The sequence below is a fragment of the Schistocerca nitens genome, chromosome 3 (genome assembly GCF_023898315.1).
Source record: "Schistocerca nitens isolate TAMUIC-IGC-003100 chromosome 3, iqSchNite1.1, whole genome shotgun sequence".
Lineage (NCBI taxonomy): Eukaryota > Metazoa > Arthropoda > Insecta > Orthoptera > Acrididae > Schistocerca > Schistocerca nitens.
This window is the reverse complement of record NC_064616.1, coordinates 594,420,503-594,443,150: the sequence shown is the minus strand read 5'-3', so window position 1 is coordinate 594,443,150 and position 22,648 is coordinate 594,420,503. Positions and strand designations below refer to the sequence as shown.

The 22,648-nt window shown below is 36.8% G+C and overlaps 1 protein-coding gene across 1 annotated transcript in view; it reads right to left on the bottom strand.

Moving 5' to 3' along the window:
* The window catches only part of LOC126248511 (protein MON2 homolog), a 203,121-nt gene that overhangs the window by 32,688 nt on the left and 147,785 nt on the right, over nucleotides 1-22,648 (bottom strand). The window contains exon 25 of the mRNA XM_049949560.1: nucleotides 20,829-21,013. Within this exon, the coding sequence (XP_049805517.1) occupies nucleotides 20,829-21,013 (185 nt within the window). The remainder of the gene's footprint in view (nucleotides 1-20,828; nucleotides 21,014-22,648) is intronic.

The following is a 22,648-nucleotide window of genomic DNA, read 5'->3' as shown; positions in this document are numbered from 1 at the left end:
GTTTTGCATAAATGTGTGTGTGTGTATGTTGTCTACTTTATCAGAAGGCCTTTTACTTGTTTAGCAGTCTTTTTGTTGCATCTGTCTGTGACTCAACATCTCCACCATATGGTGAGTAGCAATCTGTCTTTTTCATAATATTGTAATTATTCCATCCTGGATTTTCCACTGTTTTATTATATGGTCAATGTCACACAGTGTGTGCTCCACAATGGCCGATTTCTCCATCTGTCCCAAATTGCAATACCATTTATGTTGGGTGATCGTGGTATTGATGGATCATCCAGTAATTTCAATTTTTTTTTCTTCTTTTCCATCTTACACACACTCTGATCATCTTGATTATTTTGTAAAAAGTCTATACACCATACCCGTACCATATACAGTCAATTTTATCCATCACCCTGGGGATGTATGGTAAGAAGGCTGTACTGACATTTCTTCTTCTTTTCACTTATCACTTTGTCGAGAGTTAAATGTCATTACATTTCTCATGCAGTGAGTACCCCTTGCTGCTCAGAATGCACTCCAGGTTATACCTTGGTCCGAGGTGCTGCAGCTCATATATTCACCTTGTGCATTACGAGCATATTAATCATTCCTCTTTTGTGGCTCAGGTGATGATTTGACAGTTTGTGCAGGTACTGGGCAATGCATGTCTGTTTTTGATACATGCTGTGTTCCAGATACATGCTATGTTCCAGGTTCTCATTCCTCATAACTAGCACATCTAGAAATCATAGCAGTTGATCCTTTTCTACAACAGTAAATTTCATGTTGGCTTTAAGACTGTTCAGATATCTTAAGGAGCCATAGGGCTATTCCTCGCCATGGTTTCACTTGACAAAAGTATCATCATTGTACCTGTGCCACACATTAGGTTTTCAAGGTGCCAAGTTCAGCACCTGTCTTTCAAAATGCTCCATGAAGACTGGCAACCAGAGGACAACGTGGACTGCCCATGTTGATGCCTTCCAGCTATTTGTAGAAATCATCATTCCACACAATGTGGCTGATTGTAAGTTGGCGATTTCCTGAGGAAAAAAGGAACCAATCTGCTCCAGAGTGTCTCCAAGTGGCACTTTAGTAAACAAAGGAATAACATCATAGCTGACCAGGACACCGTTAGGACCAAGTTCCAGTTTCTTCAGCTTCCCAAATGAAATGTCTCAGCCCTTTGTTTGTCTTTCCCCCACACAGCTCAAACAGAGTGGCCAAGTGTCTCATCATTTATACACCAGAGAGCCAGGAGTACTTACAATCAGTATCAGTAGTTCATCACCTTCATGGACTTTTCAGAACCCATAAACTCTAGGTGGTAGGGCTCCTGTGTTGCACATGTTCCTCTGTATGTCCACCATCAGAGAACATCCCATGACTAACTGACTCATCTTTCATGTGATCAGTTGCACTGGATCTAACATGTCATGTGTCTTCTGTTCACAGTCTTTGGTCTCCTTTACAACTGTCGCATTTCACCTGTCAGCAGGTAGTACCAATATGCTCTTGTCAACATTAAAGCTCTAGGTAGCATGCAACTCTTCTTTTTTCAGGCTCCCAGCTGGTGGTTTCATTTGGTGGTGTGTCCTGGTGGTCTCAGTGCATACTTCTTTAGATTTTTCACAAGGAACTGTCTAGATAGCTGCTTTGGTGTTAGCAATGAGATCCTCTATAGGTAAAGTTCTGGGGATGATGGTAAACTTCCCTCCTTTTTGAAGGACAGACAGTTCCTCTGAGGTCAGTGTCAGTTTGCTTAGGTTGACAACTGTGATTGACATGTAATGAATCAGCCTGTCAGTGTGCTTTCTGGATATTTTGAACTTTTTCTTCAATCACTTGGTGCAATGGTCAAGTTCATTTTGCATGCTCCTTGAGTGACACTGTCGATCACATCCCAGTTGTCTTGGTGCATGCTGCCATTAAGTTGACGGACAATGTCCAAAAGTTGCTCAACAGTTTTTACCAAGTCTCTCCATATTGCATGAATTCACTCATGAAGAAATTAATTCTGTTGTAGATATGACACATCTGGGCAGTGGTGATTAGGTGCTGAGCAAGGTGGTGCAGTGGTTGGCACACTGGACCTGCGTTCATGTGGACAGCAGTTCAAACATGCATCTGGACATCCCAATTTGTGTTTCCTGTGATTTCCCTAAATTGCTTCAGGCAAATGTCGAGATGGGTCCTTTGAAAGGACCCTGATCCAAGCTTGTGCTCTACCTCCGATGAGCTCATTGTTGATGGGACAATGAACATTTATCTCCTCCTCCTCCTCCTCCTGGTGATTCAGTGCCTACATTTCACAAACTTTAATGTGGTCCCTTCAACCCAGCACCAACAAAAGAAAAGCGGAAAGGACTTTCTTCTTCTGTTATTGATCAAGGTGTTACTACAATCTTGAAAATTGTCAAACAAACATCAGCTCGATAAGCCAATGGTCAATTTGTAATTAGACAATGTATACAACTGTTGACACATGGAATGCTTTGCAATACAGAAGCATCTAACAATCATGTATAATCAAAAATAAGAATCTCATATACTAACACTTAAGCCAAATATTATTTGAATGTTCATGGGTTCTGACACTTTTTTGTGTTTCAAAATAACAACATACATTCGTATAACAATGTAAGAAAGTGACTCTAAATTATCTTTTTTTATTTTTCACAATTTCTCTTCACCTTTTCCCCTTCGGAGCACTAGGTTCCAGAACTCTACATATCTTTGTACTTCCATTACTTGTGCTAATGTCTTAGAATAGTCTGATATGCACAGCCATAACATAGTGGAATTTTATAGCGGACAAAAAGATCTTTACAATAAATATTTTACAGGCCCTATAAATGAAAACATTATAAAACCTGAATATACCTACAGATTGATAGAGAACTGGAGATACATAAATATAAGCAATAAATACTAGATTTGAGAAATTTCTAGTTTTGAATGGCTACATGTAACAGTTTCAAAGATGATGACATTGCATGAAGAGAAGTCAAATTGGGAAAAAAAAGAGCACAGATATATTTTTCATACAAGTCATTGATAATCTGACTGATAACTTGTGGGTGTTGTTCATAAATTTGGACTATGGAATAAAAAAATCATCACGCAAGCACCTTGTTGGCCACTGCTTATTCTACACTGAGTAAAGCTGCTTTCATTCATTTCTTCATGTAATATTTTTATATAATATTTTTATGGGAACTGATAAAGTAAAGTTTACAATTATTTGGTCACCTGAGCACAACAGCTGCAAAATGAGCAGGCATAAAGCATGATAATATGATTAAAATCACTTCTGGAAAAAATGATCATATTACATAAAAACTGGGAGTTAACAAAATAAAACAGAAAATACTGGAGTAAATTTCATTTAAGAGGTCTTTACACAGAGGTCAAATGGGACTAATAATGAGAAACTGATCTTCCAATACCATTTAGTGTTTTTCCTGAACGATGTGTCGTGTATTTATTTACCTCATTTTTAACCCCCCCCCCCCCAACCTCTCTCCACCCCTTAAAAATCTTTAAAAAAGTCTTCTTTACATTCATGTTTCAGCCCAGACTCATGCAAGAAGGCAAGCAGTGTTTTTCTACATGACCTGATGCTACCTGTGTCATTGAGCCTGAAACCTAGATAGTAAAAATATCCTTTTAGACTGATGAACTGCCTGATTTTACAGGGTATTTCTACACATATCTGTCAGGCAATGATGATAACATTCAAGAACAAGATGTCACCAATTACTGTCAGAAAACAGAAGGCACTACAAGGTACGAAATTAATATTTCCAAAGAAAAAAAAAACCATTAAAATGCACATGCATACATTTGTAATACTGCTTGGAGATTGGTTGGAATGGGGGAGGAATAAGATGGAGAGGATCCTAGTGATAAGTGGGTATCGCAAAACTTTCCACAAGATACCATCAGCAACATATGCTCAAAATAAAGCAAATAAAATTTCCTCCCTCACAGTAAGATAGGAATACTGTGATCCAGCTAACAGAAACATGAGAATAATTACACAAATTCAGAAGACAGACTCAATTTTTGAATATGACAAATCCCACCTATTTGGAATTTTAACATTCAGAAAAACTCAAAACTTTCATACATACGATGCGGTATAGCTCTTTTCTGTACCTGTAATTCACAGGGCCGGATGTCACCTCTCAATGTAGTAGTAAGCTAAACACTAAAGTATGTGTATTTTCCAAAGGTTTCAAACTTTTGCTGTTCATAGGGAGACAAATCATCATTATGGTTGTGTCACCATTATATGGGAATAATCGTAGCGGAGTCATTTTCACATTAAATTTTTATGTAATCTGTTTTGATTACCTGTTAGTGAAACTGAATCCAAACAATTTGGAGTAACTCACAGAAAACATAATGACAATTACAACATTACTCTTTAAATTGGGAAAATTGTGTTGCTAAGAGAATAACTATAATTTTTTGTGGTGTTTCTATACCATCAAAAACGTAGTGAAATGTCTTGATTCTGTAGAAAATTCATGAAAAATTGAAACTTAATCTCTTGTCATGAGCTATGTCATATCATCCCACACTGACATTTACCTTATATGTGACAAGACTGTATTTCTTCTGATGGAGTGATTTCATTCTCCACTAAAACAACATGACAAGTTTATTTGAGTTCTAAATCAGCAAGAGTAGGATCCAAGACTAGACTGTGTTGATTTAATGTTGATTCTATGATGCATCGTTGCACCACCTCTCCAAGCTCAGAGGATTTGTTGGTTTCTCTATAGTCAAATTCCGCTAGCACACACCACACAGTTTAATAAACAGGAAGATAGGGGAAAGAGAAGATTATAACTAATGTGTAAATGTTTATCATAAGTAATGAGTGAAAAGTAAACAATCCATCATTTTTAAAAATATGAATATCATCCATAAATTAAATGCCACATTTTCAGAGCAGGAAATAAAACTAGGCAGTATAAGTGCTAAAAAATAAAAAGAAAGCTCATGCCAACACAGTCACTGACAACAACAACAACAACAACAACAACAACAACAACAAGTGGCGGCAGCAGCAGCAGCAGCAGTAACAACAACAACAACGACAACAACAGGTGCTTTTCTCCATTTCTCTTCTCTTTACTACAAAAAGTATCTGATAACTCATTACAGTATCTGAGTAACAGTCTCTATAATATTTGGCCTATTATTCAGCTCACTTTACCATTTCCGTCATCAGACACATCCTTCATCCAAATATCTAGGGGTACTGGTTCACAGTGATGTATGGCGGAACAGCCACATAAACATGGGAAGACAGATGCCGTATTCAGATTTACTGAAAAAATCTTAATGTAATTCATGCAAGAAAGAAGTCGTGTGAACAATCCGTGAGCACTGTTTGTTGGTCTGAAGTCTTTACGAAGTTGGATTTACGTAAGAGATAGAAATTATTCAAAGAAGAGCATTCTGATTCTTCACGGATTTGTTTAGCCAGCATGAATGTGTCATAGAGATATTCAATAAACTACAGCAGAAAACACTACACACAAGACATTAGACATCACTAGGAGCCTTAGTCACAAAAGTTCTGAGAGTCACATTTCAAAGTTACAGACTACATCCTGCTACATACATCTTGCACAATGGTAAAAACAGACAAATGCAGCCTCATACAGAGAGGTGCCAAAAGGATTTCTACCTGTGTACCACGGGTAAATGCAATAGGAATGACTGAAAATGACACCACCACACTTTGTAGCCTCTGTCACATGCCATATGGCAACTTGTGGAGAACAGGTGTACATGTAGATAAAGGAAGTGACTCAAAATCAAAGAGAATACATTTGGACAATTTTTTATTTTTGTTTACCCATTTTTCAAAACTTCAATAATATTGTGGGTGGCTATTTTTATTTCTCCTTGGCTGTGTCATCCTATATTTTGCACTATACTTCATTATAGAAAAGTATCCCAGCTTCTTATTTTTTTCAGCGATTTCCTCTAGATTTTCACTTACACCATTATGTTAAATATTCCTTCCAATTTCCCATCTCATCCTTAAACACTGTACCTTTCTCCAAGAAGAACAGAAGACACACAAAAGTCAAAAACACTCAATTATGAACTGTTTTGAAGATCATCAAAAGCAACTGAAATAGTTTTTATAGCTTCTTTTTATTAAATACCTCTTGAATATCTAATATACAGCAATGCATAGCTCTCAATGTGGGAACACAACACTGCACTGAAACTGGACATCAGAAAAAGAAACGCCAATTTTAAATCACTTTACCATCCCATGTTACAATTAAGACTTTGAAAAAATTTTGGAAACCTCTAATACCAATATTAACTGAAAACAGCTACTAACAATGCCAAAAATACATTCAAGGCACATAACTACATTATTAAACAGGTTGTGACCATACAACACAGATTCATACTTTATCTCTAATCATCATTCACTATCTGTCTCACACAATCTTTGAATCTCATGAGAAGTTTCCATTATGACTGACAATTTTGATAGAAATGCTTGGTCAGTTGACAGTTATATATGGGCAGAGACATCACAAGTACTCGAGAACCACAGAATTCCAGAAGACCACCGGCCGGCTGACAATCCCTGTGCTGCAAGTGAGCTGGCGAGACTGCCACAGCTGAGAGAGAGAAGTGTTGAGAGTATCAGAAGTGCAGGGACAGGAAAAGGTGTGTAAATAAAATGCCAAATACAGTAAGGCATGCGGCTACTCTGGCACACCGATAGGCAAATTACGAAGATTACTGATGTGGAAGGACAGACGGGCACGGTGGCGAAGAGGTGAAGGCCACTCACGTCCAGCGCGCCCCTCCAGCAGCGAGTCCCGTAACAGTAGTGACTACGTGCCGAGGGACCGACACTGTTGCAGAACGGCTTATAACCGATTCTCTACTGCCAATGGATCTGCGGCGTTCCAAATCGCGTGTAGTGACGTGTTGACAACAGTGGAAGCCAACACACCGTCTCGCAAGGTGGCTGCAAGGCAAGCTTAGCTCAGGTCAGTGGCAAAAGCTCCTAATTGTAATAGGCAAAACAAAACAAAAAAAGTTGCTTTGATTTTGCTCAAGATTTTTTTGCCCCAGTAACACTGAAGACATTACAAATGAATTTAAATTAGCTTACATCTAACTTATTGTAGCTTAACTTAAAGGAACAATGTTATTGTCATACCACCTGTTTGTAAAATAGATAAGTTCCATCAAAATACAAATCAAATTACATATGTATGTGAAGTGGCTCGCATTGAAACTCAGCAGATAGGTGACTATTTCCATGGACTTGTCTAATAAACAGCACAAAAGGTGCATGTACTTTGGATTAGTGGACGAATCAGGCTCACTCTCCCAGCATGTGGCTAATAAAGTTGGTTTATAACAAAAATTAGTATTGTCGTATTAGACAAGGACACTTGAGATCTTAAAGAGAAATTCTTTCTATAAATTAAGAATACCTGTACTACAGTACCACTCACAATGGTATGCAATAATTTGGAGTTTGTAGTACACGAGCTGTTGAAAGAATAAAGAAAAAGAGGACTGCTGATGAATGTAAAGGTAACTAAATATACATACATAACTAAGAGAAAATAAATACATTTTTTGGTGAGTAAGAGATTTGTCATGATTTCAAAGCTTAGCTAGTGTATACAAAGAAATTTTAGATGAAGCCATGGAAAGGAAAATCCAGTGGTGAAGAAGGCAGGAAGGAAGGAAGATTTTTGTTCAATGTCCCACCCACAGTGAGGTCATTGGAGACAGAATGGTGAAAGGTAAACTGTACTCTTTATGGTTGTATTTATTGTCATTTAAATGTAATGAAAATAAATGCTGAATATAAAACAAACTAGGTAAAGCATTTTGATCTAATGTAGTGAAAACCCTATCATAGGCTATCAATTAAAATTTTGGAAGGTTACTGGTTATTTTTTAAAATGAATCCATAATGGTTTCACATGCCACATAGAGACAAATCCGAAATATAGCCAGGGAATGGGCTTTTACTCATTAAATATAATCATGATTAATACTAAATGTGGGATATATACAGACAGAAATTAGAAAAAAATTAGAATTCCAGGATACTGTTGCAAAAAAATAAAAAATAAATGTTTTAATTTAATGGTAGAAACACATTATGTATAAGATGAGGTGTCACATGAACAAGCTCCCTGATTCTAACACCACGAAACAGCACGAGCACTAGACTGACAATGGAAAAAGATATCATTGGGGGGTGGGGGGGGGGGGGGGTTGAACTCGTGATCAAAGCAATCTCTGCATCATAATGTATGAGTGGAGAGAGAGGGGGAGAAAATAAATAGAACCTGAAAATCAGAACTACTAAATGAGAAATTTAATGTATAATTTACATTTAACACACTATTTCATTCATTAACACTTCCATTTAGTTGAAAGTCTAAGAAAGTATTGCTATTTTTACATGCAAGTTTGTGAAAACAGACATTTAGCAGCCATTCCACTTTCTCCAGTAAGAGTTATACCTACAAAAGTAGTTAAGAAATAGGAGTTTTGGCATGTCATGCCTAAAGCTTCCATAATGTGTTACAATACATATATGAACACTGGCTGTGATTTTATATGCTCGACAGAAAACCAAAAAGCGCAACCATTATTGTATTATTTGCTTGCCATACTGTGACAAATGGAAAAGGTGCTTGCACAGGTTTCTTTCTTTCTTTCTTTCTTTCTTCCTTCCTTCCTTCCTATATTGTGATACGTTTGCTGCAACTCTACTTAGTGAGTTTCTTTGTTGTGGTGTTGTTAATGGAAAAGTGAGCATACCAAGAATCTCATCAACAGAGACATGGTGCTAGTGTTGAGAACACAAGTGTGCAAAAGCTGTGAAAATTTTAAGAGACTGATGAACAATATCTATTACACTGGCACAGAAAATGGATCTTAATGAACGACAGTCACATTTTAAGAACTTATACTTATTATGATATGACAGCTCGGGCACTGCATTGAGTAAGACTGAATAACTCAATATCCATGTAGAATAATGCAGTGGACACTCTCCTTTGTGATAGGTTATTTTGCAGAGCACTGAAAATATGAAGATCAAGAAGGCAAAGCAATCTATCATTACTCACTTGCACAGTCAGTTTTTAATCAAAATTTAATCTTTCCACTAAAAAAGCAGCAATACAAGGAAAAACTGAATTCTTTGGTGATCCAATGATGTTTATACACCTGAAAATGACAATGAGCACATACTTTTTTTACAGCAGCATACAGATTTTAAAAGTCTGCTGTTAAACTGTCAGAAGCGATCAAGTGTTGCCCATACCAGAAAGTTTTGCTGCGTAACTAGAAACATTTGTGTTGCACAACATGTGAAAAGTTTACGCTAAAAAATCAGGCAACAATCGGTAAAATATGCTGGGGATCATAGAAGTATCACATTAAAAAATGTTTAGTCTCAAGGAACATCAATAAAAGTTTCAATCTTACACTATGTTTGCACAAGAGAGAACTTCTGGGAGACGAGAACCGAATTTCAGAAATCTTTTTTTACGTTAGTGTTTACATTTTAATGTCTTACGCAGTTTTGCTAGACTGGTCAAATATCCATTCTCTGATCATCAGCTGCCTTACTTAAATAGCATCTGGAAATCACCTGTGCCAGTTTCTGATTTAGTCAGCACAATGGCCACTTCTCTTCAGTTAAATATTAGAGGTAGATAACTTCATGCTCAGTCTAATATTTCTACTTCTCCCTCACTCTGTCTAGATTAGCTGAAAGTTTTAAAAATAAAATGTGAACTGACAACCCAAATACGTTTCAAAAATGGCTGTGCACTTACATGAAAGCAAAAATTGCTAGTTGAAAAGGAAATCCAGCAGCTATAATCACATTTCCAGAATAGATATTTGAGCATTTACACCATGACCTACAAGCAGTATTGGGAGATCAGTTTACAAAATCCTGTTTGGGAGCCCTATGTAAACATAATGTTAATGTGGAGTTCTCCCAACTGCAGTTACCCCTTTGTATTGCTGCTTCCTACCATCAATAAATAAATACATGCCACTAAAGTAGTTTATGTGATAGATTTTTAAGAATTTCTGTATGTTTTTCTCCTTAATCACACTGATCATAACTTTCTTCTTTTTCTTACATGTGTCACGAGGAAGTGGTGTCTGGAGAGTTGCCAAGATCTAATGGAATGCAACAATTTTCCAAAAGACATGGCTATGAGCCATGTCAAGAAAGGAACGGAAAAACTGAAGTGACAACAAGACAAGCCATAGCAATAATAGTAGTGACTGAAAATGAAAAATTGTAATGTACACACAAAAACTGTGCCTTTACAATTATGTGGCCACTTTTGTTTACACTATTATGCTAGTAATGCTTGTCAGAGTATTTGTTTCTCTTTGCATAATCTCACATTACAGAGGAAAAAACCAATAATTAATGACAACAGAACATATCAACTATGGGACATCATATTCTAAAACAAAAAATTTTTGTATCTTCACTGAACGTATCCAACATCATCAGCTAGAAGCCCAAAACCTCACATGAGCTTTATACAAATACAATAACTGGGCCACTGATTTCATCATGGCTCTCATCCCTCCTCATTTTATTTAAATCTTTATTCAGGTCATGGGCTAGGTAATGTTGGAAATTATCTACATATTGTATGAGCAAACAAACAAGAGTGAAAATAATTCTAAACATGAAGTGAACTGCAATGCATAACTTTAATAACCGCATATCTCATCATAAAGCTCATCACAAACTCTATTTTCAGCTACATTGTTTAGTATCTTTTCTGAGTAAGAGATCTGCCTCCTACTTACTCTATATCTGAAAGTGATAACCACTTGCCTTATAATTATAATTTTATTGTTTTTCAGTCACAGTTTTACTTGAGGTCAATCATTAAGTAGTGAACTGCGCATTCCACTAAACATGCACACAGTAATTTATTATCACAACAGTATCACATTTTCCCCATACTCAAAGTTAGTTAAATCAATCTAAAATATTTATGTTTTCATTAAATTTGATTCTACTTCTCTTTTTATCATCAACAAGAAAGAATTTCAGTTTATCTTTAAATTCATTTCATTGACAGTAAATATTTAATTAACTAAAGATGGTAAAGATTACTAAAGCCACAAATTTCATTCTTTTTTCATCCTTTCGTGAAGTTACATAGTGAACTGTAGCGTCATTTTCTCCCAACATTATATTTAAGAGTACTTCTGTTGTTTGAGTGTTTTGATCACATGCAGGGAGTAATTTACAGTTAGAACACTGCCATTATGACTTGTCACATAAATGATTGTCTACAAGAGGTTCCAGCAAGTAAATGACATATTATTCTCATTAAATATTTTTGTGGAAGAAGGTTATGTATCTTCCACTATCAGTCAACATTTTATACTCTCTTTACTTCTGCCAGTGTCAGTTGTTTTGCTGCTCAAGTAGAAAAATTTCCTGATCTAATTCCCTCAGCATCACCCAACTTAATTTGACTGCACTCCACTACCCCTGTTTCACTTTTGTAGACATTCATCTTATAACCATTTTTCAAGACGTTATCCATTTTGTTCAACTGATCTTACAAGATTCATGGAGGTGTATTCTGTCTTTGGAACCAAATAAAAGGCAGCTTGTTTTTGGGCATACCGTCAAACGGGGTGATTTCTGATGGTTTTGTCGTTATTTTGATTGTAACTTTCGTACATATTGTTAGATTAATTTGATTTTTATGGAAGTGGTAGGGTATATGTGTAACGAATAAAGTATCCCAGAACCAGAAAGTGTATGTGTAGGTATATTTACCTGAGGCAGTTAAATGAAGTGTCCGAAGTCACCCCATGGATTGGGATGATTTTGGACATGTGTGGTTTTTAAATCTCTGTCTGAAGCTACAGTATATGGAGGGCGAATTCAGACAGTTACTGCCTTTTTAAAAAAATTCTACAGTCTTTTTATTTGATTTTGGTGACATTTTACACATTTTAAGGTAGCCCTTTGTTATGAATAAGTGATATGGAATGATATAATGAATTTTATATATTACATGTAAGTTTTTATTTTGCAAGAATTTAAATAAAAATTTTTTACAGTTCTTAACTGAAATATTAGACACAGACAGAAACAAACAAAGTAATTTAACTAAAAGGTCAAAATAATTTTCCCCACTCATCATTCTAAATTAAGTTGCAAACACTTTAAATAAACGATTGTCTTCGAGTCTACAGCACATCTTCTTGAAAAATGAACCTTCCTCTCTTCTTAACTGGTGTGGGAAGTATTTTCAAAATTTGCAATTTTTGTATTGTGTCTTCATCAGGGACATTAGGAAACACAAATATGTTTTTACTGTTCTTGTGTGGGCGCAAGAATTTCACACTTACTTCCGTAGCACCAACATTTGTGGCCACTCCAACACACTGCCTTGTTTGCTCCTTGTTTCCACGTTTATATTTGTACTCTTCAACAAGAAAAGACTCTTCTTTCTGCAGTAAAACTTCATTGGATGATGTGCCGTTTTCACTTTCACTAGTGCTAGAAGCAGTGTCACTTGTTTCAGCACTGTTTTTGTTTCCTTGAAAATCTCAGGCAATGAGTGATTTTCCAGGTTAAACGTCTAGTTTGTGGCATCGGCGGGAGCTACCAAGCTTATTTGGAGGATAATGAATTTCTTTGAGCTTCTCTTCAAAAGTGGAAGACCAAGCATCTTGATTGCTTTGCTGGCTCTCTTCAGTATCAGGCATTTTTGTAAGACATGATCTGGATCAAAAGGGATTAGGCCCATGGCATGAAATCCACCCTTTACGTTTTCCTCGGAGTTTGCTGAAATCTTAGTCAGTGTCTGCTTCAGAAGAGATGGGAAGGCATCCTTGGAAATGGTCCCACGAGTGTGTTTCTTCCAATCAGTTAATACAGCTCACCACGCTGCTTTCATTGGCCTGAAGCAGCTTATGTCGAGCATTTGGAGGAGGAGCGCTATTGGGGGAAAGGAGAATGAATGAAATATTGTTCTGCTCACACTCTTCAATAACACGTAAAGATACGTGACTGGATAAGTTGTCTCCAATCATGACTGTTGGGCCATTTTGCCTCTTCAAATAGGGCAAAGCAATTGTAAAGAACCAGTCTTCAAATACTGGCAGGTCAAACCATCCACTTTTGTTCCTATTGAAACGGGTTCCTTGTGGTCCACCTTCTTGCCACGTGTCCCACAAATGCTCTGATTTGTAAAGGATGTATGGAGGAAGCAGTTTACCATCAGCACTAGCTGCGATCATTATTGGGACACCAGATTTTGACATGTCCATCACTTTTTCAGCATGCTTACTCCCTCGTTTCGTAATTGTCTGCTGCTTGCCTGGATCACCTGACATGTTGGTTTCATCATAGTTGATCATGTTGCTAAATGGAAGATTTTCCAGCTTTGCCTTGATCTTAACAGTCTCTTTGTGCACTTCTGCACGAGCTCATTTAATATTTTCGCTTGAGCGAATGGAAAGGTCTTCTGACTGTCGTTTGAGGAATAAATGCACCCACCATTCTTCTCCTGGCAAATTATTATGAAATTTCTTTTCTTTGTTGTGTGCCCTAAAACACTAATAATCATCAACTTTTCGGCCAGATTTATCAAGATAGCCTTTAACTAAATATCTAATATCCAGTTTAGTAAAGGGAAATCTCCAATGTGCAGCCTTCAAGATACCTTGCTTCAACATTTCTTCTTCTTCTTCTTCTTCTTCTTCTTCTTCTTCTTCTTCTTCTTCTTCATTTAGCACTGGCTGTCCTTCCATTTTTTTTTTTTTTTTGGATGTGTTTCCTGCACTTTATTTTGTAGGGTTGATTTAGGTATACCATACAAATCACATGCATTTCTGTGCAATAATTTACCACTCTGAACATCATGAACAGCTTTATCTAAAAGTTCCGGGTCATAATTACACCGTACTGTAGCACCTCTTCTGCTCTTATACGTTCTTGACAGTCTCCGATATCACCCCACACAGTACACAGTTTAACAAAAACTGTCGTTATTTTATAACCTTGCACGAGAAACTCTACAAACTTGTACAGAAATTGTCTCAATGCTGTTAGCTACTAAGTGCATCAACAATTACAGTTACAATAACTTCCCACTCGGCGCAACAATAGACAGTTTCCACTTTACGATAATGCATGGATTTTTAACACTCTGACTGTTTGTCAATTATTCACCTAGGGAAACAACTGACGCAAAATGAAAGTTGTGGAAAGCGATAAATGCAATCTTGTGCTTAAAATAACTGGCGCACGGATGTTAAAGTAAGTAACTCTTTGTTTCTATGCAGTGGCAAAGAGCAAATAAGCCATACTGTCCGAATTCGCCCCGGTGTCCGAAATCACCCCGTTTGACGGTACGCATTCTGCTTCTTTTATTCGTGAAGCATCTTCAGTAGCGTGTAATATGTTTTTTATGTACCATATGTAATAAATGCGTACACAGTAGTTACAAATATGTTACCATATTTAAGTTTTCTCTTGTTATTCTCTTGTTTTTCATTTTAGAAATAACTTTTGCAACACAAGGTTCATGAGGTTAAATTATCATTTTGTGTTACAATTTCTGATATTATTATTATTTTCTCTTTCCTGTCTCAGACGTTACGTCTGGTTAAAAATGGAAAGTGACGCGGATCTTGATCAAGCGCAACTTCCTTTTAACTGTACGGTATATGATACATTGCATTTAGGAACTTTCTGGTAATTGAACAAGTATCAATAATTACAGATTTCTGTAGTTGTATATACAGGGTTATTACAAATGATTGAAGCGATTTCACAGCTCTACAATAACTTTATTATTTGAGATATTTTCACAATGCTTTGCACACACATACAAAAACTCAAAAAGTTTTTTTAGGCATTCACAAATGTTCGATATGTGCACCTTTAGTGATTAGGCAGACATTAAGCCGATAATCAAGTTCCTCCCACACTCGGCGCAGCATGTCCCCATCAATGAGTTCAAAAGCATCGTTGATGCGAGCTGGCAGTTCTGGCACGTTTCTTGGTAGAGGAGGTTTAAACACTGAATCTTTCACATAACCCCACAGAAAGAAATCGCATGGGGTTAAGTCGGGAGAGCGTGGAGGCCATGACATGAATTGCTGATCATGATCTCCACCACGACCGATCCATCGGTTTTCCAATCTTCTGTTTAAGAAATGCCGAACATCATGATGGACGTGCGGTGGAGCACCATCCTGTTGAAAGGTGAAGTCGGCGCTGTCGGTCTCCAGTTGTGGCATGAGCCAATTTTCCAGCATGTCCAGATACACATGTCCTGTAACGTTTTTTTCGCAGAAGAAAAAGGGGCCGTAAATTTTAAATCGTGAGATTGCACAAAACACGTTAACTTTTGTGAATTGCGAATTTGCTGCACGAATACGTGAGGATTCTCTACCGCCCAGATTCGCACATTGTGTCTGTTCACTTCACCATTAAGAAAAAATGTTGCTTCATCACTGAAAACAAATTTCGCACTGAACGCATCCTCTTCTATGAGCTGTTGCAACCGCGCCGAAAATTCAAAGCGTTTGACTTTGTCGTCGGGTGTCAGGGCTTGTAGCAATTGTAAACGGTAAGGCTTCTGCTTTAGCCTTTTCCGTAAGATTTTCCAAACCGTCGGCTGTGGTACGTTTAGCTCCCTGCTTGCTTTATTCGTCAACTTCCGCGGGCAACGTGTGAAACTTGCCAGCACGCGTTCAACCGTTTCTTCGTTCACTGCAGGCCGACCTGTTGATTTCCCCTTAAAGAGGCATCCAGAAGCTTTAAACTGCGCATACCATCGCCGAATGGAGTTAGCAGTTGGTGGATCTTTGTTGAACTTTGTCCTGAAGTGTCGTTGCACTGTAATGACTGACTGATGTGAGTGCATTTCAAGCACGACATACGCTTTCTCGGCTCCTGTCACCATTTTTTCTCACTGCGCTCTCGAGCGCTCTGGCGGCAGAAACCTGAAGTGCGGCTTCAGCCGAACAAAACTTTATGAGTTTTTCTACGTATCTGTAGTGTGTCATGACCATATGTCAATGAATGGAGCTACAGTGAATTTATGAAATCGCTCCAATCATTTGTAATAGCCCTGTATAAGTTCGGATGTAGCTGTATTGCGTTGATGTACTGGTGGATATTGTGTGGTACGACTCCTGTAGTTGATAGTATAATTGGTATAATGTCAACTTTAACCTGATGCCACATGTCCTTGACTTCCTCAGCCAGTTGGATATATTGTTCAATTTTTTCTCCTGTTTTCTTTTGTATATTTGTTGTATTGGGTATGGATATTTCGATTAGTTGTGTTAATTTCTTCTTTTTATTGGTGAGTATGGTGTCAGGTTTGTTATGTGGTGTTGTTTTATCTGTTATAATGGTTCTGTTCCAGTATAATTTGTATTCATCATTCTCCAGTACATTTTGTGGTGCATACTTGTATGTGGGCACGTGTTGTTTTATAAGTTTATGTTGTAAGGCAAGCTGTTGATGTATTATTTTTGCGACATTGTCATGTCTTCTGGGGTATTCTGTATTTGCTAGTATTGTACATCCGCTTGTGATGTGATCTACTGTTTCTATTTGTTGTTTACAAAGTCTGCATTTATCTGTTGTGGTATTGGGATCTTTAATAATATGCTTGCTGTAATACCTGGTGTTTATTGTTTGATCCTGTATTGCAATCATGAATCCTTCTGTCTCACTGTATATATTGCCTTTTCTTAGCCATGTGTTGGACGCGTCTTGATCGATGTGTGGCTGTGTTAGATGATACGGGTGCTTGCCATGAAGTGTTTTCTTTTTCCAATTTACTTTCTTCGTATCTGTTGATGTTATGTGGTCTAAAGGGTTGTAGAGGTGGTTATGAAATTGTAGTGGTGTAGCCGATGTATTTATATGAGTGATTGCTTTGTGTATTTTGCTAGTTTCTGCTCGTTCTATAAAGAATTTTCTTAAATTGTCTACCTGTCCATAATGTAGGTTTTTTATATCGATAAATCCCCTTCCTCCTTCCTTTCTGCTTAATGTGAATCTTTCTGTTGCTGAATGTATGTGATGTATTCTATATTTGTGGCATTGTGAGCGTGTATGTGTATTGAGTGCTTCTAGGTCTGTGTTACTCCATTTCACTACTCCAAATGAGTAGGTCAATATTGGTATGGCATAAGTATTTATAGCTTTTGTCTTGTTTCTTGCTGTCAATTCTGTTTTCAGTATTTTTGTTAGTCTTTGTCTATATTTTTCTTTTAGTTCTGCTTTAATATTTGTACTATCTATTCCTATTTTTTGTCTGTATCCTAGATATTTATAGGCATCCGTTTTTTCCATCGCTTCTATGCAGTCGCTGTGGTTATCCAATATGTAATCTTCTTGTTTAGTGTGTTTTCCCTTGACTATGCTATTTTTCTTACATTTGTCTGTTCCAAAAGCCATACTTATATCATTGCTGAATACTTCTGTTATCTTTAGTAATTGGTTGAGTTGTTGATTTGTTGCTGCCAGTAGTTTTAGATCATCCATGTATAGCAAATGTGTGATTTTGTGTGGGTATGTTCCAGTAATATTGTATCCATAATTTGTATTATTTAGCATGTTGGATAGTGGGTTCAGAGCAAGGCAGAACCAGAAAGGACTTAATGAGTCTCCTTGGTATATTCCACGCTTAATCTGTATTGGCTGTGATGTGATATTATTTGAATTTGTTTGGATATTAAGTGTGGTTTTCCAATTTTTCATTACTATGTTTAGGAACTGTATCAATTTAGGATCTATTTTGTATATTTCCAATATTTGTAGTAACCATGAGTGGGGTACACTATCAAAAGCTTTTTGGTAATCAATGTATGCGTAGTGTAGCGACCTTTGTTTAGTTTTAGCTTGATATGTCACCTCTGCATCTATTATCAGTTGCTCTTTACATCCTCGTGCTCCTTTGCAACAGCCTTTTTGTTCTTCATTTATAATTTTGTTCTGTGTTGTATGTGTCATTAATTTCTGTTTAATGATTGAAGTTAATATTTTGTATATTGTTGGTAGGCATGTTATGGGGCGATATTTAGCTGGGTTCGCTGTGTCTGCTTGATCTTTAGGTTTCAGATAAGTTATTCCATGTGTAAGTGTATCAGGGAATGTGTATGGGTCTGCAATGTAACTGTTAAATAATTTAGTTAGATGTGAATGTGTTGAGGTGAACTTCTTTAGCCAGAAATTTGCTATTTTATCATTTCCAGGGGCTTTCCAATTGTGAGTAGAATTAATTGCTTGGGTGACTTCATGTTGCAAAATTACCACTTCAGGCATTTGTGGTATCATCTTGTATGTGTCTGTTTCTGTTTGTATCCACCGTGCATGCCTGTTATGTTGTACCGGGTTTGACCATATGTTGCTCCAGAAGTGTTCCATGTCTGTTATGTTTGGTGGATTGTTTATTTTAATGTGTGTGTTATCTATTGTCTGGTAAAATTTCTTTTGGTTTGTGTTGAATGTTTGGTTTTGTTTCCTTCTATTTTCACTTTTTTTGTATCTTCTAAGTCGTTTGGCTAATGCTTGTAATTTCTGCTTCTTTTCGTCTAATTGCTCTGTCGCTTCTTGTTGTGAGATTTTACCTAACCTTTTTCGTTTTTTTTCCGAGATTTCATTTCTTATAAATTGTGTTAGCTGTCCGATGTCTTTTCTCAGTTTTTCTATTCTGATCTGTAGCCTGTGTTGCCATGCTGGTTTTGTGGGTTTCTTCTGTGTGTTGGTTGGTTCTGATCTCTGCCTAGTGTGTATATTTAGTGTAGTGAGTGCTCCTATATAAACCAGTAGTTGTAACTCTTCCATAGTTGTGTTTTCATTTATTTTGTTGTGTATGATTGTGTTGATAGTTTTTATTGTTGTTTCGACTTGTGGGTTATTTGGTGGTCTATGCAAGAATGGTCTAATGTCTGTATTTGTGTCTTTGTATTCTATATATGTTAGCTGAAATTTTTCTTCTATATCTAGCATCTGTGTCACTTCGTGTTCTATTTGTGCTTGTTCTGGTGGCTGTCTTAAGATTTCGTTTTCCTCTGATTGTTTAATTGGTGCGTGTTGTTCTTTGTTTGTTTGCTCTGGGATGTTTGAGTCCATTACTGTATTTTCTTCTTCTTCTGATTGCACATTATTTTGTTCCAGTATTTGTTGTACTTCTTGTTTGATGTTTTCTAATTCTGACTGGGGTATCCTGTTATTTTTGATTATTACACGGATCTGATCAGCTAGTCGTTGTTCTGTTAAAAATTTTAATTCTGGGTATCTGGTAATAAATGTTGTGTATACTTGTGATCTGTATCCAGTTGTGTTGGTTCCTAGGTTTGTTGCTTGGTAATAACAGAACATGAGGTGTCGATTAACTTCATCTGACCATCTCATCCTCTGTCTTTGTTTTCCTTCTAGGGTGGTTGCAGGAAGCATATCCTGCAAAACACCTCTATTTGGATTTAAATCATTTTCCAGTTGGCTAGCAGTGTCGTTACCATTGTGGGCGGGCATAGGGTTCAAGCGTCGTCCCCGACCATGACGGCGCTTGTCCGAGGCTTCTTTAGTTCTGTCCTGAACCAAGTAATCACACTAAAAGGGGGGTTAGCCCTATTAGTGGTTTGTTCTTTTCGTCGCCTTTTACGACTGGCAGAACATACCGGAGGCCTATTCTTTTCCCGGGCCTCCACGGGGTCATTATTATTATTATTATTATTATTATTATTAATTACTGTGTGTCATTAACAACATCAGGAATCATAAGAAAAACCAAATGATAGTCTAACCCAATGAAAACTCTGCTTCAAAAGTTGTTTCTAACCTGAAAAAACAAGAGAATAATAAGAGAAAACCTAATATGGTAATATATTTGTAACTACTATATGTGCATTTATTATATACTTAATCAAACATGTATTATGGGCCACTGAAGATTCTTCACAGATAAAAGATGCAAAACACGTATGACAAAAAATAACAAACTGCCTTTCATTTAGCTGCAGAGGCAGAATAAACCTCCGTGAATTTTAGGGCAACTAAGAAACAATGGAAAATGGGTAAAATGTTGATCTTACAAGACCTTTACCATTTCTGACAGAATTACAATGTAATCGGCATATAGCCATTTCCTGAATCTTACATCCTTTTCAAAATTTCTCCTTCATTTCCTTTACTACTGACTATTTATCTCATATTAACATACCTAGCTACATTGGGGATAGCATATATGCACTGAAGGACACTTTAATTAGTGCAGACAGGTGCAAAGAGACTAAGGTTAAAAATCACAGAGTAATAACTGTCTTGTTTGAGTAATCATTGTCTGGTTAGTTCTCACATAATTCCAAGCATCTCTGACTAGCTTCTTTTCCTGAGTGATGCACTTTTTTCCCCGATGTAGAATATATTGTGCCCCGTGTAAAATATACTTATGGCTACTACTGTAAGCTTTCACATGTAAAGACTTAGTTATTTAAAATTTATATTCATTTCATGCTTAAATCGCAATATATATATATAACAATATCATTTAATCATAAAAGCCAAATGAATTCAACATAACTGATTAACGCATACTGATTTTCCTTATCATAACAAAAATCACTTGGCACATGGGTACCTTTTAGTACATACATGAGTAAACTGTTACTAAACCAGCAGCATAATGAAAATTCTGAGCATATGGCACTAATATAGTTAACTAATAACAATTTTGAAAGTAGCTTTCACAGTCAAAACTTGCCTTGTTGGAAACAAAAATTTATCCAAGGTTTCAGCAAGCTGTGGCCACATCTGCTGGAATTCTTGACGATGCTTTCTTGCCAGCGGAAGACCAATTTGAAGCACAGTTAACAAACCTGTGACCGCTAACTTCCATGTTGTAGGAGATGGACAGCTATACTTCATTGACAACGGAACATGTAATGCCTGCACAAAAAAAGTAAATGAAAAACAAGATTAAAATAGCCTCCAAATGTCTCCCTCTTTACTCAACATCATCAGTTCTATGGAGTATACATCATTTGGTGTCTTACATACACAATACACACTATGGAAAGTCAAATGAGTAAGAAAAAAATAAAAATATTTTATTATTAATTTAAAAGCAAAAAATTATAGCACAAATTTTTTGTACGGCAATCCAAAATTTCTTTACTGTCAGAGTTATATATGTTTAACACATGGTTTATTTGAGCACAAGGTTCACACTCTTAAGGTGCGATCAGTACAGTGACTTTCATGTTACACAGCGAGTCCATCTCCATTATCAAAAAATACAGAAAGAACACTATACAAGGGACAAACATTTGCGAATATTTGCTGTCTTATGTTTATACTTTGAAACTGACTTCAAGAGTACAGTCCAATATGGGCAATGTAATACTTTTAAAAACTATTATACACATTTTGTGTACTTTTGGAGGACATTGCTGAGTGTGGCAGAAAAAAGTAGTGAGGGAATAATTCTGTTCAGATTTGAAGCTTCTCAATGTTTTTCTGAGTTTCCGATTTAAAATTTGGCTTCTTTTGTAAAATCCACCTTATGTAAAACATTTTTATTTTATTTTATTAGTTTCCCCATTCAGTCACAGAATGATAACTGCATTTTTAGAAGCAGCTGTCAAGGAGAAAACTGATTACAAACATAAAACGCCTTAATACTGTAGATTAGTTATGGTGCAGCAACAGGCTGATCATCAGAGTGATCTAAGTTGAAGGTTCCGTTGGAAGAAGACAGTTTGGTTGTGAGAGGCAAAGTAGTAATGAATGCTTCAGTTAATACAGCTTTCGTCCTGCAAATGTAATATGAAGCTCTGCAACGTAGCACTACAAGATGTAACACTACTGTACTAGTGGGCTCATAAAAATGCGGGCAGTAGGGCAAGAAGCAGTGGCAAGAAGCAGTATACCACATGATGCTCCTCCTGTAGCATGTTCTTTGGGATGTACAACATTACTGTTGATTTTCATGTCAGTTTAGATATGGTGAGGTTACTTATCTGGTGTAGTGTTCATTACGGATGGCATAAAGCAAACACAACAGGTATTACATGAAGAAGCAATAGCAATATTTTTCTGAACCCATAAATTCTACTGGGTAGAGCCAGAAGCTGACACAGTGCCCTGGTGTAGCACTCGCCCTTGTGTTGCTGGTTACCAGTGTAGGCAAAGGATGAAGTGTGAGGCATGGGACAGAGACAGAGATCAAACTGGCACAACTGCAAAGTATTCTCTGTCCTCCTCTGCGCATAATGCCTCCTTACATGAAGTCCACTTTCATTATGCAGACTTCTAGGAAGTATTTTGTGCTTTAATGATACCAAGAGGAACAGCAGCATTGCCCTACAAGGTGAAGTCTAGAATGAGGAGGCTACATGAGAGTGTGAAGTACAATCTTTTCTAAAATTGCCTAATATTCTAGCAGTACCAACCTCTACTCATGGTCTTTATGTTGTGGCTATTATTTTAAAAAGAAACATCAAAATGAGTGACTCATCAATGAAAGTAGTATTTTTTAAATAGGTGTCACATGTCAGCCAATCACTTTGGCGACAGTCTCAA